This window comes from Didymosphaeria variabile (genome assembly GCF_027946475.1).
Source record: "Didymosphaeria variabile strain IMI 356815 chromosome Unknown scaffold_5, whole genome shotgun sequence".
Taxonomy (NCBI): Eukaryota; Fungi; Ascomycota; class Dothideomycetes; order Pleosporales; family Didymosphaeriaceae; genus Didymosphaeria; species Didymosphaeria variabile.
Window position 1 is genome coordinate 574,722 of NW_026611624.1, and position 13,141 is coordinate 587,862.

The following is a 13,141-nucleotide window of genomic DNA, read 5'->3' on the forward strand; positions in this document are numbered from 1 at the left end:
CAGAGCTACGAGATCCAGTTCACTGAGAAATGATTCTTTCATAAGCAAACAACGTCAATTCATTGAATCGTATCATGCTGGCGAAGGCCCAAAACGACTTTAATATGGCAGTCACTCATGGCCAAGTCATGTAGCCTATGTACGTTTCGACCAAAGTACATTCTTTCATGCAAAGTCGCGTCCGATCCATCATCCTGCGGCCTTAATAGTACGCCATGATTGCACCCAATTGCGACACGCCAGATCTCATGTACTACCACCTGCGGACACTGTCCGACCTCAAATCTTCCCAATTAACGCCACTAACGTATTGGCTCGTCGAGGTTGTCGTTTTCATAAAGGAAAAGTTGCTTCGTCGTGGTGCCACCGTTGGCATTCAACGGTTCCTCCAGACTGTCGTCTTCATAACCTTCGCAATCTTCAAGCTTCCGCTTTGTTGTCGTGCTATAGCTGGTGTTTACCGTAATCGGCCGCGGAATCATTGACGGGGTCGCCGGTATGGACGGTGGAGGTAAACCTGCAGGTAGCGGCGGATACACACCGTCCTCGCTGATAGTCCAGCCTTCATACTTCAGCTGCTTCCATCGATAGCCCACCTTGGATCTAACTAGTTCGCCGGTTGTCCTCGCGTCCTCATAGCTGTCGTGACCAGACGCGCCGCCTTGCTGTATGTCTATGCCGAGGAACTGTTTGGCAAGCGTCTTGAGGCTGTGTCGATATGGAAGACCAGACTTCGTAGGGTACAGGATGACGGTGTCGACAATGGTAGGATGAATCAAACGTATGACATTCAGATCGTTCTCTAGAGCGTGACCGAGAACAGGCGTCGTGGGGGATACGTGGGCGAGAAAGAGCTCACGTGCGGCGTATGGTGATTCGACTATACGCAGGTCCGTACGCTTTGGCTTCGGGTTGGCCGGGTCGTATGGCTTTGCGTTAATAAACTGATCCATAGTAACCCCCGACCACTGGGTGTTGAGATCGAGAATAAACCCAAGCGGCCGTACTAGAACATCAATGAGCGGCCTGTGGCTAGGCCAATCGATGACTGTAAGTCGAAGAAGCTCAAATCCCTGCGTTGTATAGCCCATCTCGCAGTCGAAACAAACTGCAGTATGTGGCTCGACCTTGTCGTTCTCGGGAGTTTCGATGAACCGCATAGCAAGAGACATGCGCTTCACATCGGTGAACTTGTAAACATGAGTGTCGCTTTCGGTGCAACCCTCCGTACCTACTGTCTCATTGCAGCAGGCCCATTTGGCAGGCTCCGGGTCTTTTCCCCTCTCTCTCTTGGGCCACACTCTCTTTCCCCAGTGGTACCGACATTTGCCACCTACAGTGACGGCACCGTCTTCCTCCCTTCGATCTGGGAATGCCTGGAAGCGGGTTCGACATCGATCACACACTTCCCAGAAGTCTGATAAGATTTGTGTCTGCCTGCATTCTTCGATTTCGGAATCGGTTGGGTCCTTGGTAACGAAACCGTGGGCTTCCAAGCTACTTTGTGGAGCAAGCATCGTCGACAGAAAGATGACTTCTTCCTTCAAAGTCATTCCAGTCTCGACCTTTTTGGGTGGTGGTTTCTTTGGAAGCTCTTCACGGTCTTTCGCAACTGCCTCCCTCCGGGCTTTGACCCAGTCTTCTTGAGACATTTTCTTATAGGCAACTATGTGATGCTTGATGACATTGTCATAAATGGAGCGATGTTCGATAGCTATTTTTGCCTCCTCATCCACAGCAAGCTTTCTCAGCTGGTTTGCAGATAAGTGGAGAGCTTTCGTTGCCGGATTCTTTGCTGAGAGTAATTTGTTGTTGAAAGGAACCATGAAGTCGTGTAGCATTTTGAGTCGAGCCAGCCTGGCCTGGAATGGCGCTGGTTCGTTCTGCAGTTTCCGCGGGAACAGACTCACCTCCTTCTCAGGCTGTGTCCTAGCCTCTGTACTAGCTTTGCTCGGTGGGGGTGAGACTGGTCTTGTCGCCGTTCGGGGGAGTGCATGATTGGTTTCGGCATCAGTCGGAGGCTGAGTAGAAGCTTGAGCAGTAACAGTTTGTTGCTTAGAGGGTGTAGAGGTTGGTTTGGAGATTGGTTTTGAAACACGAAGTCCCGTGAATACAAGTGGGTCGACTTCGTTCAAGGTAGCTTCAGCTTGCACAGTGGATTGTACCGCATCACTGTCGACCCTCAAACGTTTAGCATGCGGTTGACCATTAGTTGACAGCTCTATATTGTGCGATGCTGCACTGCCCGCCGGCGTAGTCGACGGCTTGTGGGAGAACAGACAATTTGGAAGCTTGCAAGTGTCAACGGAAGGGCAAGCCTGACCCTTGAAAATGCTGAACGTGGACGGCCACATGTTGGATCAGAAGTGCATGTTATCTGCTTCGATGAGCTAGGTAGTGTAACTGACAAGTCTGGTGCGGCTCATACCCAGATATGTGGTTTTCTTGCGGTGTGGGGTTGGGGCAGCCCAAGACAACCAATCTACATATGAGGGTCAAGTCCAAGAACCCAGCCGACGTGCCGCGCTTGTCAAAGTGAAAGCAACGAGGTAATCGAGAAACCCAACTTTGTGATCATGCGGCAAGCTTCAAGACTTTACTCGCACGGTGCGAGCCGAAGTGTTGACGCTGGAGATATCTAAAAAAGTGCTAGTATACTCGTTCGTTTCAAGCGAGCAACGCAGTCAATTCAGTATTGCAGTCGTTCAAGAGGTGCAGCCAGGCGAGTCCGAAGAAGGAAAGGGTGCAGGTGTTGCGACAACAAGAAGGGAAGGCGCTCATTGGCCCGTGCTCGGGCCCGCGCCAAGCTTCAGGGTCGCGCCTGCCGGGCGACTTTGCGGCGCCGATCTCGAGTTGTCGAGATGACGTAAGTGAAGTTACATGTGCTGCGCAGAGTGAAGGGAGGCTGAGCCATCGCATTCGCATACAGTTGGTTTACCGAAGGAGTCGGGCCAATACTGAGTCCGACCTTCCGTTCTGACGCTCTCTCTGTGCCGCCTAGCGCGGATTTAACGTCGTAAGAGGACTGCATGCACACTTGTCCGATAACAAAGCGGACGGACAGGTTACGGAGCTGAACATTATATCAATACCTACCGCACCACGGTTCTACATTTCCCTACAGATACATCTTCAGTTGCTCGCTTTTTCGACCCACACAATCTCAAGTAATCATGGCCGGCAAGGCAGACCATCTTTGTGTTCTTGTTCATGGGTAAGTGCATGCGTTCGGTACATTTCTCGCCCCGACGCCGCAGAGGCATCGAGGCTTGCACCACCGCGCTTTGCAAATAGAAGGCTGACTCTCCTACGCCAGACTCTGGGGAAACCCACAGCATCTCGACTTTCTACGCGACTCCCTCCGTAATAAATACACCGAAGACAAGATCCACGTTCTTGTCACGAAGCGAAATGCGGGAAGCTTCACGTACGACGGCATAGAGACTGGAGGCGAACGCGTCGCGCACGAGATCGAAGAAAGACTGGAGGAACTCGCACAGACCGGACATGAGATTCAAAAGATCAGCGTCATCGGGTACTCGCTGGGTGGTCTCATCTCACGCTACGCTATCGGCCTGCTATACTCGAAGGGATTGTTTGAGAAGATAACGCCCGTGAACTTTACCACGTTTGCTACACCACATCTCGGCGTGCGGACTCCTCGTCGCGGATATCTCAGCAATGCTTTCAACGTATTGGGCGCGCGTGTGCTTTCCACAAGCGGCAGGCAGATGTTCCTAGTCGACAGCTTCAGAGACACTGGACGACCCCTCCTTTCGGTACTCGCGGACGCGGATAGCATATTCATTCGCGCCCTCGCGCAATTCAAGCATCGCAGCTTGTACGCAAATATTATCAACGACAAGACCGTGGCTTATTTCACCGCTGGCATCTCTCAGACGGATCCCTTTGAACGAATAGAGGAGGTCAAGGTCAATTACCTGAACGGATACGAAGATGTGGTTGTGGATTCTCGCCATCCCGTGGATCCCAAGAAACCGGATGCGCTCCCTGTCTTCCGCCAACGCCTTTCGGTTGGTACGCGTGAATTCTTTCGCAAGATACCCACTATCGCCTTCTTTATAATCTTCGTTCCAATTGGCACGACCTTACTTCTCTCCAACGCTGCAATTCAATCTGTTCGTAGCCGCCAACGCCTACGCTTACATGAAACGGGAATGGCTGGCATTGACGTCAAAGGCTACCGCATCCCCTTGATGTTGAATACAGCGCGTCAAGAAATGGAAGATATGTACGAAAACATGAACAACCGACAAGGCCAAGATTACCTTGGAGCAGGCGAAGAAGAATTGGCATCACCGACACAGCAGCGGACATTTTCTTTCTCACAGAGAGCGGACGCAGCGGACTCTGAAGCAGAGTCGACAGTAGACGAGAAGTCCGAAATTCAGCTCGAATTTCCAACACTGGCGCTTACGGAGCATCAATTCAAGATGATCGAGAATCTGGATACTGTTGGGTTCAAGAAATACCCTATTCACATCAAGAACATCGGCCATACCCATGCCGCCATTATCCGGCGAATGGACAAACCCAGCTTCGACGAAGGTCACATTGTCGCCAGACACTGGCTCGACCATTTTGAAATCTGAGCTCGCTACAATCATCTATTTTCCTTTTATCATTGTGATCGATTCCAGCGAAGGCGTAACGGCGCTTGAACATACGGCATAATGCATGGTCAGGAGTTTACAATTTTATCTCGTACCGTTAGATTTCTTTGGTACTGATGGTGTAGTAAGGATGTCATTTTGGCGACTTTCTATCTATGTATTATCTATGTATACCCATGGTTTAGAGGAACTCGCAACAGACGCGTATATAGCGGTGACACAATCGAGCTACTCATATCTTAGCCTGGGCCTGCACACTGATCAGTCTGTCCTGTAATCGGATCCAATACTTCAACAGCTGTCGTCGGCTGTCGCAGCGTCACAACCGCCGACTTGCTTCCGACACACCGACCTTACACAGGCTGCCTCGCAAGTTGGAAGTCGCAGGCGGATGTGGCGTCGAGCTTTACGTCAATTGCGAGCACTACGAGCGGTCCGCGTACACCAACACGAGGGGTCTTTGAACGCTTGCGTAGCGCGACCAGCCCGCAGCAGCAAGTCCATCCATGAAAGGACCTCAGCTCTACAAATATAAGAAATGCGTACTTTACCAGCAGTTCCCTGAAGTGACTTACTTCACTTCACAGCCCAATTATCGCCTTAGCTAAATAAAACCATCCAAAGTGCCCAAGCACCATGATCACACAAGACACCAAAACCCATTTCCTCGCCCAAGACACAATCGTCATCTCCGGCGCCGGCATCTCAGGCCTCGCCTTCGCCCTCTCCCTCCACAAACTATGGCCCTCCCATTCCCCTCCCATAACCCTCCCCCCATAACCCTCTACGAACGCGACCCCTGCGCCGTGCCCGGGGCCGCGAGGGCTACAGTCTCAGTCTGCGCAGTGACCGTCCTTCAAAAGGGATACAGACACTGCAGAAGATGGGGTTACTGGATCGTATGCTGGGGCTGAGTATAATGGCTATGGGCGAGCATGATGAGAAGAGCGATAACGGAGAGGGAGAAGAAGGCGGGTTCTGCGTCTGGGACAAGAACTTCGGCAAAGTGCTTAAAGTGACGAGTAAAACGCCGGACGGGTGTCCCGTCGCGGGGCTGCGTATTGCGCGCGCGGATCTAAGACGGACGCTGGTGGATGCTGTGGAGGGACTGCCGGGTGTGAGTATTAGGTGGGGTGAAGGGATTACGTCTGTGACCTTGGGCGGTTCGACGGCGAAGGGGGAGAACGACTTCCAGATTACGACATCGAAGGGGAATGTCGTCCCGTGTACACTGCTTGTCGCGGCGGATGGGTCCAGCTCGAAACTTCGCGAGTTCCTCCGCCCGGATGACGGACTGCACTTCGCTGGCCCAACGTGCATTTATGGCGTTACGTCTATCCGGAAACACCACCCTTCGAAGCGCCACGATGAGTTCGGCGCCGCGATATCAGGCACGGGGACGGCGTGTTTCGTTGCGCCCGTCGATCGGGAAAAGATGATGTGGTCTCTCTCATGGATCGTTCCCGCCCCTCCTACGCCCAAGAAACGGCCTTTGAGCGAAGAAGATGCTGATGCTTTGCTGAAAGAGGCGAGGGAGAAGGGCAACGTATTTGGGGAGAATTACAGGGAGATGCTGCAGGACACGGAGGTGGAGAGTCTAACGCAGTTCAATGCGATGGACAAGCAGCCTTTTGTGCATTCAGGGGCGTACATCACCGCTCCGGGTCTTGAGAACCTGAACGGGAGGATAATCTTTCTAGGAGACGCGAATCACGCAGTCTCGCCGTTCGCGGGTAACGGGGCTAATCTTGCACTCAAGGACGGATGGGACTTTGCGGAATCTTTGGCGCACAGTGAGTCTCTGGAAGAAGCGATTGGGAAGTATGATGTGCTGGCTGTTGGGCGTGCGAAGCAAGTTATACGCATCAGTCACTTTAGTATCATGGTGATGCACAGTAAGGGATGGATGCTGTGGGTCTGGTACGTATCTCCTGGGAATTTGTGGTAACCCTTGCTGAGAATGCACAGGATGGGTTTGTTGAGATTGATCAGGCTGCTTTTCTTCAAAAGCGTAGATTGAGCGATGTAATGCTGAGTCTTCAAGTTTTCAGGTATCAGTATCAAACATCAAAGCACGTATGCCTTGCCGCTGCTTGCTTGCCGAGTCCATTTGTAGGATTCCCACAATTTATCCAATTGATCAGCGCGGGCGTGAACTCAGTGGTCAGCGTTCAAGGTACATCGCGCAGTAAGATAGGTTTCGCAGGGTTCGTGTCCATGTCACAGCCAACCAAATAGAACATAAAGACATGATAGGGTATTCCATTTTCCGATTTTTCCAATCACCCAAAAACCTCTGTCCGAGAATTATATGACCGGACTTGACCTAACCTGAATGAAGAGCCCCAATCCACCGCGCTCATATTTTTTCCCCTACGCGTCCCAATGCAGGGTGGTCGCTGCGCTAGTGATCGCTTTTGTGTAAACTTACAGTCGTTCGGACGTACATACACTGGCTCTCCATAGTCATCCCAACCGGAGAGTTCCGGGTTGGATGTTTAAAGATAGCATTGGTTTAAGAAAGCATGAATCATGCAAGTCTATTCGTTTTCTTCGCCTTCCAGTAAAGTGTACTCGAGAATGTCGCTTAAAGTCAATACGCCCTTAAGCTTGTTCTCCTCGTCGATGACGATGAAGCGATGCACGCGGGATCTGCGAATCGTGTCATATATGGTGGAAAGCTGATCTTGCATCGAGCATGTGTAGATGCCGGGAAAGTCCTAAGCCTGTTTAGCAAATTCTCAAAGAAGCCGGGATTGGTCAAACATACTTCTGAGCGCTTGAGCAGAGCATCGCCAACGCTGAGATTCAAATCGTCGTAGATTCCGCCCTTGATGAGCGTGATAACATCAACGGACTCGAAGACGTTGAGAACCGTGCCTGTCTGGATAAGTCATTGGGCTTCACACTGGTCAAATCGGGCTTACCTTGTTTGTCGATGATTGGAACACTCGAGATGCTCTTCTTCACCAGCATGTGAATCACATCCATGACAGGTGTATCCATATACGCCGTTGCCAGATTGTCATATGTTCCCACCTTCATCAACTCTTTTAGTGGTTTGCGCAGCTTCTGCGTCTCCTTCACGTTCACAGCCACGAACTTGAGCAGTCGGTATTGTGTGATAACGCTGACAACTGTGGTGCGGCGCGTCTCATCGTCAAAGTCAACAATGGGTATGCGACGGGCGCGGGCTTCGAGCATTCTGCGACATGCTTCGTAGAGCGGTCGTTCAGGGTGGATGGAGACTGTTTCTATGGGCGTAACGCCGAGGGACTTTTCGATGTCTAAAAGGTTAGCTTTGAGTAGTGAGAACGGAGACGGAGAAGCTTACCGCGCAAACTGTTCAGGCGGAACTGGTCGACTCTGGCAAGGGCATCAGGGTTCTGCCAGTAATACTGAATCACATTCAGGTAGTCGGATGTCGTGAGCAGACCGGCGAAGGTCGATGTTTTAGAATCCCACAAAGGGGCAGAAACGATGCCTAGTCACACCGTTAGCAAGGACTGGTAGAAAACATGCTACGCGACCCACCGTTTTGTATGAGTATGTTTAGGCTCTTCTTGACGAGCAGCGCTGTGTCGAATATGATCAAGCGGTAACTGAGCGGCAGCACGTCGTAGCTCGTCCGCACCTTCAGAAACGCGCGGATGGTTCTCTATAGTTCAATTAGCCCAGGCAGAAGCCAGCGTTGCAAAGGCGCGTACCAGGCCGTCCAGCTGCTCTTTGTCTACCGCGGTCAAAGCCCTCGGCGGCAGGATCGGCCTCCCCTGCTCAAGGAAGTCCCGCGGAGTGACAAAAGTCGGACGTTCATGGGGTTGCGGCACGTCATTGGCGGCAGTGGGCGGGTTCGGCGGTGCGGACGTCGCTGAGTCGGCCGTGTCTGCGCCAGACATCGTGACTCCGGAGCTCCTCTGGACGGAGCCGCATGGAGGAGATGTGAGGCACGCGTGGAGAAGCTGCAAGGAACTGCGCGAGCCAAATAGCGGGTCAGAATCGTGGGCTTGTAGGGTTATTTGAGGTCCCGCGCGGCTGCAATGTCGGGCCTTCAAACGAGCTCCTCGCGCGCTAACGGCGGGGCTCACCTCACCCATGGGGCCCTGGCACCGAGGGGCATCCGGCATCGCAAGCTTTCACGAGTCATGACGCCGTGACCTCAGCTGCGGGTTCATCTTTCGCATCCGAATTTGTAGGATTTCAGCAACGCCAGGCTACATGGTACAGCTAACGAGGTGCAGTGAATCGACTCATGGAAAGGAAACCGCACGGATACAGCGACGTGGAACCCAAAGCGCGGCCGCTGCCTATCACCCACTGCTCACAAAGAGCCTACTTCTTTCCAAGACTGCAGGCCTTTTCTATCTTCTTAACTTACACACCCGCCGACAGTCCAAAAGTTGTTCATCATCCAGGATTCTTCCGAGCAGCCTTCACAGCTTCCGCATTCAACTCCGGCCCATTCTCCTCCTGTTCGTCTTCCTCCTCCTGAATCACGTCCTTTGCAGCACTCTCTACCGACTGCTCCGGCTCTCCTATCTCCCTCTTAGCCTGGGCAACGATGGCATCTGCTTCACTGATACCTGGCTGCGTGCTAGGCGGGTTCTTATCCACGCCGAGCTGAGCCTCAGTCTTGCGCTGTTTCAGTGCCTTGTTATCGAAGCGTACGACCATGCATGATAAGTTGTCCGTGGAGAATCGCGCGAGAGCATGGTCAACCAATGTTTTTGAGGCGACTTGCGGGTCTTGGACTCCGCGAACGAGGTCGACGGCCTCCTGATCGGAACACACGTCCCAGAGCTATGCATGGTCAGCTACGATCCTATTCTCAGCAGGCTATTCAACTTACCCCATCGCAAGCAAGAATCAAAAACTCGTCTTGATCGGGTTGAATGACCGTCTCGGTTGTGTAAGGGTGTCCAGTGACCAGATCCTTCATGTACGCATCTCCCAGTGCTCGCGTGACAGCCAAAACACCATTGACACGGTTATTGAGGATCAAGCCACCAGCGCTAGCAACGCGGCGGCCTTCATTGTCGTCGCTGCCCTTGTGATCGTAAGACAATCGGAGTGCTCGCCCATTGCGGCACAGCACTATCCTGGCATCACCCACGTTCGCAGTGTATAGGACTCTCTGGCGGCTAGCGTCGTTTCGCAGTTTAGTCTCCACGGGATGCTCTTGGGCCACTTCTGCCGTCGAAGACGACTCTGCAGTGCTGGTAGTTTCCGATTGCTTCTCGCCCCCGTCGGTTGCGTTCTTCAAAGCTGACACCGCAGCTGGTGCGAACAAGGTAGAGCCGGTTGACGAAGCTTGGTTGGGCACACGATCTTCCCATCTCAGCACTGCTATCACGGCGGTGCAACCGCTGTTCTTAAGGGGCAGCTTCTCTAATTGCTGATCCACAAGCGTAAATGTTTGATCTAGGAGCTCCGGTATAGGCGTGTTGGGGTTTCTTCGAATGGTTTCTTCAAGGAGCAGATGTAGTTTCTTTCCGCACCAATCTGCCGCAAAGGTGCCGGCATGTCCATCGAAAATCGCGAAGTACCCGTTGTCAGTCTCCACGACCGGTAGATCCGAAGAGCTAGATCCGTCTGAAAGCGAGCCGCGGCTCTTATCCGGACTGAAGTTCGGGGCGGGCGTACTGAGGAAGTTATACAAGTACGCATGCGTATCCTCCATAGTCCTCCTGCATTTTTTATTCTTGTCCTCCGTCACACCAACGCGAAACGTGGAGTACGGTCCTGGATGCGATTCGCCAGCCGAATTGTTCAGTGAACCCTGAGGCACACTGAGCGCAGGGTCGGCTTTTCCAAGCTTCTGCATAGGCGTCTGCATGGTCTTTTCTACGCCACCAGAGCCAGATGTCGGCGACGATCCAAGGTGGAGGGATTGTTTTGCACTGGAGAACATGTCTCGGGCGCGCGACGCGGTGCTACTCCTCCGCTTCTTCTCGGAAATGGGACTGGGTTCGGTGGCTTTGCGCTCTACAGCGGGCGTGTTACTGTTCCGCTTCTCGGCGGGGGGGTTGGCATTTGCGCCCTTGGATGCGTCCGTGGCCGCAGCGATGTCTATTGTGGCTTCGTCATCTTTGCCGGGCGATGTGCCAAACATCCTGTTCAAAAGTCCTCCCGAGCTGGAGAAACTCCGACGCTTATTACCAGCCAGGATGAGAGATTCGCGAAAACGCTCGCTCGTTGCGCGGGGTAGGGCTACGGATACGGCTGCGACCAAGCAAGCAAAGAAGAGGGACTGCGCGTCGTGTGTGGTGACGTCAGGTTCCTGCACGCAAAGCAAATATTAGCACAGCTGCGCACCAGGGAGTACAGACGGGCAGATACATGATGAGGGGCGGGCACGCCAGCGTTGGGCCGCCCCGGCGCGGAGCTGCTTACGCTGCCGGCGTGTCAGTGTCACAACATACCGGAGTTAGGGGATTTCGTACGATCTAGCGTGTAAGAGGTAGGGGAGCGTAGTAGCGATATGCAGAGGTAGGTCGGGCAGGGGAGGGGAGAAGGGAGTACGTCGTCGGCGAAGTGGTGAAAGACGCTGTCCACTTAGGCGCTGGACTAGCGAATGACGTCGGGGAACGGTTGCTTGGGAATCGGCGCGCGGTCGCACACTGCGGATAGCTGCAGGCGCGAAAAGACCGGACAAGACAGCTTGGAGTGGGCCTGGGGTCTATTTAGGGCCCGAGGTGCACAGCAAGAAACGATTATGTTTGTCCTTCCCAGCGCACGAGGCTTGCATTCAAGTGCGGGGATGCAGCTGTAGGCAGCCCTACTTGACCACCAGTTCCCCGCTTGATTGCACAAACACCCGCCTCAACGTGGCTCAGCCACCGGCACTTGGTCCGCGTTCGGTCAGTTTGTCTCAACGTTTACATGCCTGGCTTTCACACGCAGAGCCTTTCAGAGTGAACCCGTGGCCGGTTATCGAACCAAAGAGAGTGTTATTCTTGGATCTAGATGCGCTTGCTGAGTGATCGACAAGATCTGGCGAATAATTGCATGGGTATAGTGGGGCAGAAGCTGCAAACACAGGTAATCCTCAATCATGCCCTGTGTTTGTAGTCGTATGCTCCGAGCATCCTGAGCTCAACTGTAATGCATCTCCCATATGCTGCAATGGGTCATGGTTTCCATGTAGAACGCAATAAACAGCCCCATCTTAAACTGTCCCACGTGCGCGGACTGCCTACGTAGACTTCTACACGGCACAGCAAATGATATCCTCCTACGTTCCGCAACGCCATCGCGTCGTAAATGTCATGTCAGTAAGTCTTCTTATCGCCTCAAGCTGTCCAGTCGGGCTTGCAAGTCATCGTCACCGGGGTCGCCTCCGCCAACCGCTTGTGCTACACGGTTGTCCGCCACTGCGGTCTTTTGAATGTCGGTCGGTGTCTCTCCAAGCTATGCCATTGTGAGTGTGTGAACAAAATAAAAGATTAGCCATACTCACAGCTGAGCCGAGATCGATACCCAGCTCGTCCATGACCTGGTTGACCACGTCTTCGCTCTCCTCCTCATCTTCTACGCCCATGGCATCGTCGACGGCGTCATCCATCATCTCTTGTCGCTGGTCCATCATGTCGTTCTCCTTCTCAAACTCCATGGCTATGCGCTGCAGGGCTGGAAGATTCATTTGCCGGTTCATGGTACCGAGTATTTCTGTAGATCATCAGCAACGACGTTCGAATCAAGGGCCTGGGAAACCCTACTTGTCGCTCCCTTCATCGACTGCATCATCTGCTCGTTGCTACGGACAGTCTACCGAGAGTCAGTCACAATGCCTTGTACGGTGTTCAACCGACTCACCTGTATCCTAAGGGATATGGCCTGCAGTTGGGTACGCATTTGGTAGAACTTCTGGATATATCTGTGCAGCTCTCTTAGTACCGTGTTAACGCAAACACCGTGTTGACCCACCTCCTAGTCCGCACGAGGTCCTTCGCCTGTATCTTGACTACATTCATTTGTCCAGCTTTTGCGCTCTTCTTGATATCCGCCTCTAGCTTCTTCGATTGGTTCTCTAGTTTCACACGTTCGCGATCGAGTTCTCGTTGTGTCTTCTCGAGGGCGCGCTGGTGCTTGCGCAGACGCTCGGCGGGCGTCATGCGCTTGCCAAAGGCCCATTCCACGATCTAAGTGATTGTTAGCAGCTAGTTATGTTTGCGCATAGCAATACGCACGTTCATGGTGAATTGAAGCGCAGAAGTTTACGAATGGTATCGTGCGTTCAGAAGAGTTGAGGCGGCCCTTGGGTTCAAGATGGTGCCTGCTACGTCGGCGGTCGGCCCAAGCTTCGGCGGCGGCGGCGACTTTGGTGCTTCAAGTGTACCTTCACTTGGCAAATACAACCAAACAAAAGGCGCCAGTTTTTAGTCGGTTGATGTTCGATTCGAGAGCATTCGTATAACCGGTTAATATATCTGACGTAGTGAAAATAGTGGGTTGAGGCGACAGGGGATGAATGCTTGCTTCACGTGTGCTTGGCGCGCCGAAGATTTGGC

General features: G+C 52.9%; 6 protein-coding genes across 6 annotated transcripts; 2 read left to right on the forward strand and 4 right to left on the reverse strand.

Annotated features, from left to right (window-relative positions):
* Window positions 1-302: 302 nt before the first annotated feature.
* REX3 (RNA exonuclease 3) lies at window positions 303-2,354 on the reverse strand (the record flags this gene model as incomplete). Its single annotated transcript, XM_056215413.1, has 1 exon — window positions 303-2,354. One exon carries the CDS (start codon window positions 2,352-2,354, stop codon window positions 303-305), a length of 2,052 nt encoding a protein of 683 aa, XP_056069660.1.
* An 819-nt stretch (window positions 2,355-3,173) lies between these two features.
* N0V89_006644 (uncharacterized protein) lies at window positions 3,174-4,613 on the forward strand (the record flags this gene model as incomplete). Its single annotated transcript, XM_056215414.1, has 2 exons — window positions 3,174-3,214; window positions 3,317-4,613. 2 exons carry the CDS (start codon window positions 3,174-3,176, stop codon window positions 4,611-4,613), a joined length of 1,338 nt encoding a protein of 445 aa, XP_056069661.1.
* A 904-nt stretch (window positions 4,614-5,517) lies between these two features.
* On the forward strand, window positions 5,518-6,582 carry N0V89_006645 (uncharacterized protein; the record flags this gene model as incomplete). The annotated part of the gene is made up of 2 exons (XM_056215415.1): window positions 5,518-5,522; window positions 5,550-6,582. 2 exons carry the CDS (start codon window positions 5,518-5,520, stop codon window positions 6,580-6,582), a joined length of 1,038 nt encoding a protein of 345 aa, XP_056069662.1.
* Window positions 6,583-7,174: 592 nt separating this feature from the next.
* Window positions 7,175-8,530, reverse strand: SNF4 (AMP-activated serine/threonine-protein kinase regulatory subunit; the record flags this gene model as incomplete). The annotated part of the gene is made up of 6 exons (XM_056215416.1): window positions 7,175-7,354; window positions 7,405-7,514; window positions 7,562-7,921; window positions 7,969-8,118; window positions 8,169-8,292; window positions 8,342-8,530. The coding sequence occupies 6 exons, from the start codon at window positions 8,528-8,530 to the stop codon at window positions 7,175-7,177; spliced, it is 1,113 nt and encodes a 370-aa protein (XP_056069663.1).
* Window positions 8,531-9,038: 508 nt separating this feature from the next.
* MgPP2CL-1 (mgpp2cl-1, protein phosphatase 2C-like protein 1) lies at window positions 9,039-10,972 on the reverse strand (the record flags this gene model as incomplete). Its single annotated transcript, XM_056215417.1, has 3 exons — window positions 9,039-9,431; window positions 9,481-10,911; window positions 10,961-10,972. 3 exons carry the CDS (start codon window positions 10,970-10,972, stop codon window positions 9,039-9,041), a joined length of 1,836 nt encoding a protein of 611 aa, XP_056069664.1.
* A 943-nt stretch (window positions 10,973-11,915) lies between these two features.
* On the reverse strand, window positions 11,916-12,826 carry DID4 (ESCRT-III subunit protein did4; the record flags this gene model as incomplete). Its single annotated transcript, XM_056215418.1, has 6 exons — window positions 11,916-12,041; window positions 12,091-12,299; window positions 12,350-12,398; window positions 12,447-12,507; window positions 12,558-12,772; window positions 12,821-12,826. The coding sequence occupies 6 exons, from the start codon at window positions 12,824-12,826 to the stop codon at window positions 11,916-11,918; spliced, it is 666 nt and encodes a 221-aa protein (XP_056069665.1).
* Between the last annotated feature and the right edge of the window lie 315 nt (window positions 12,827-13,141).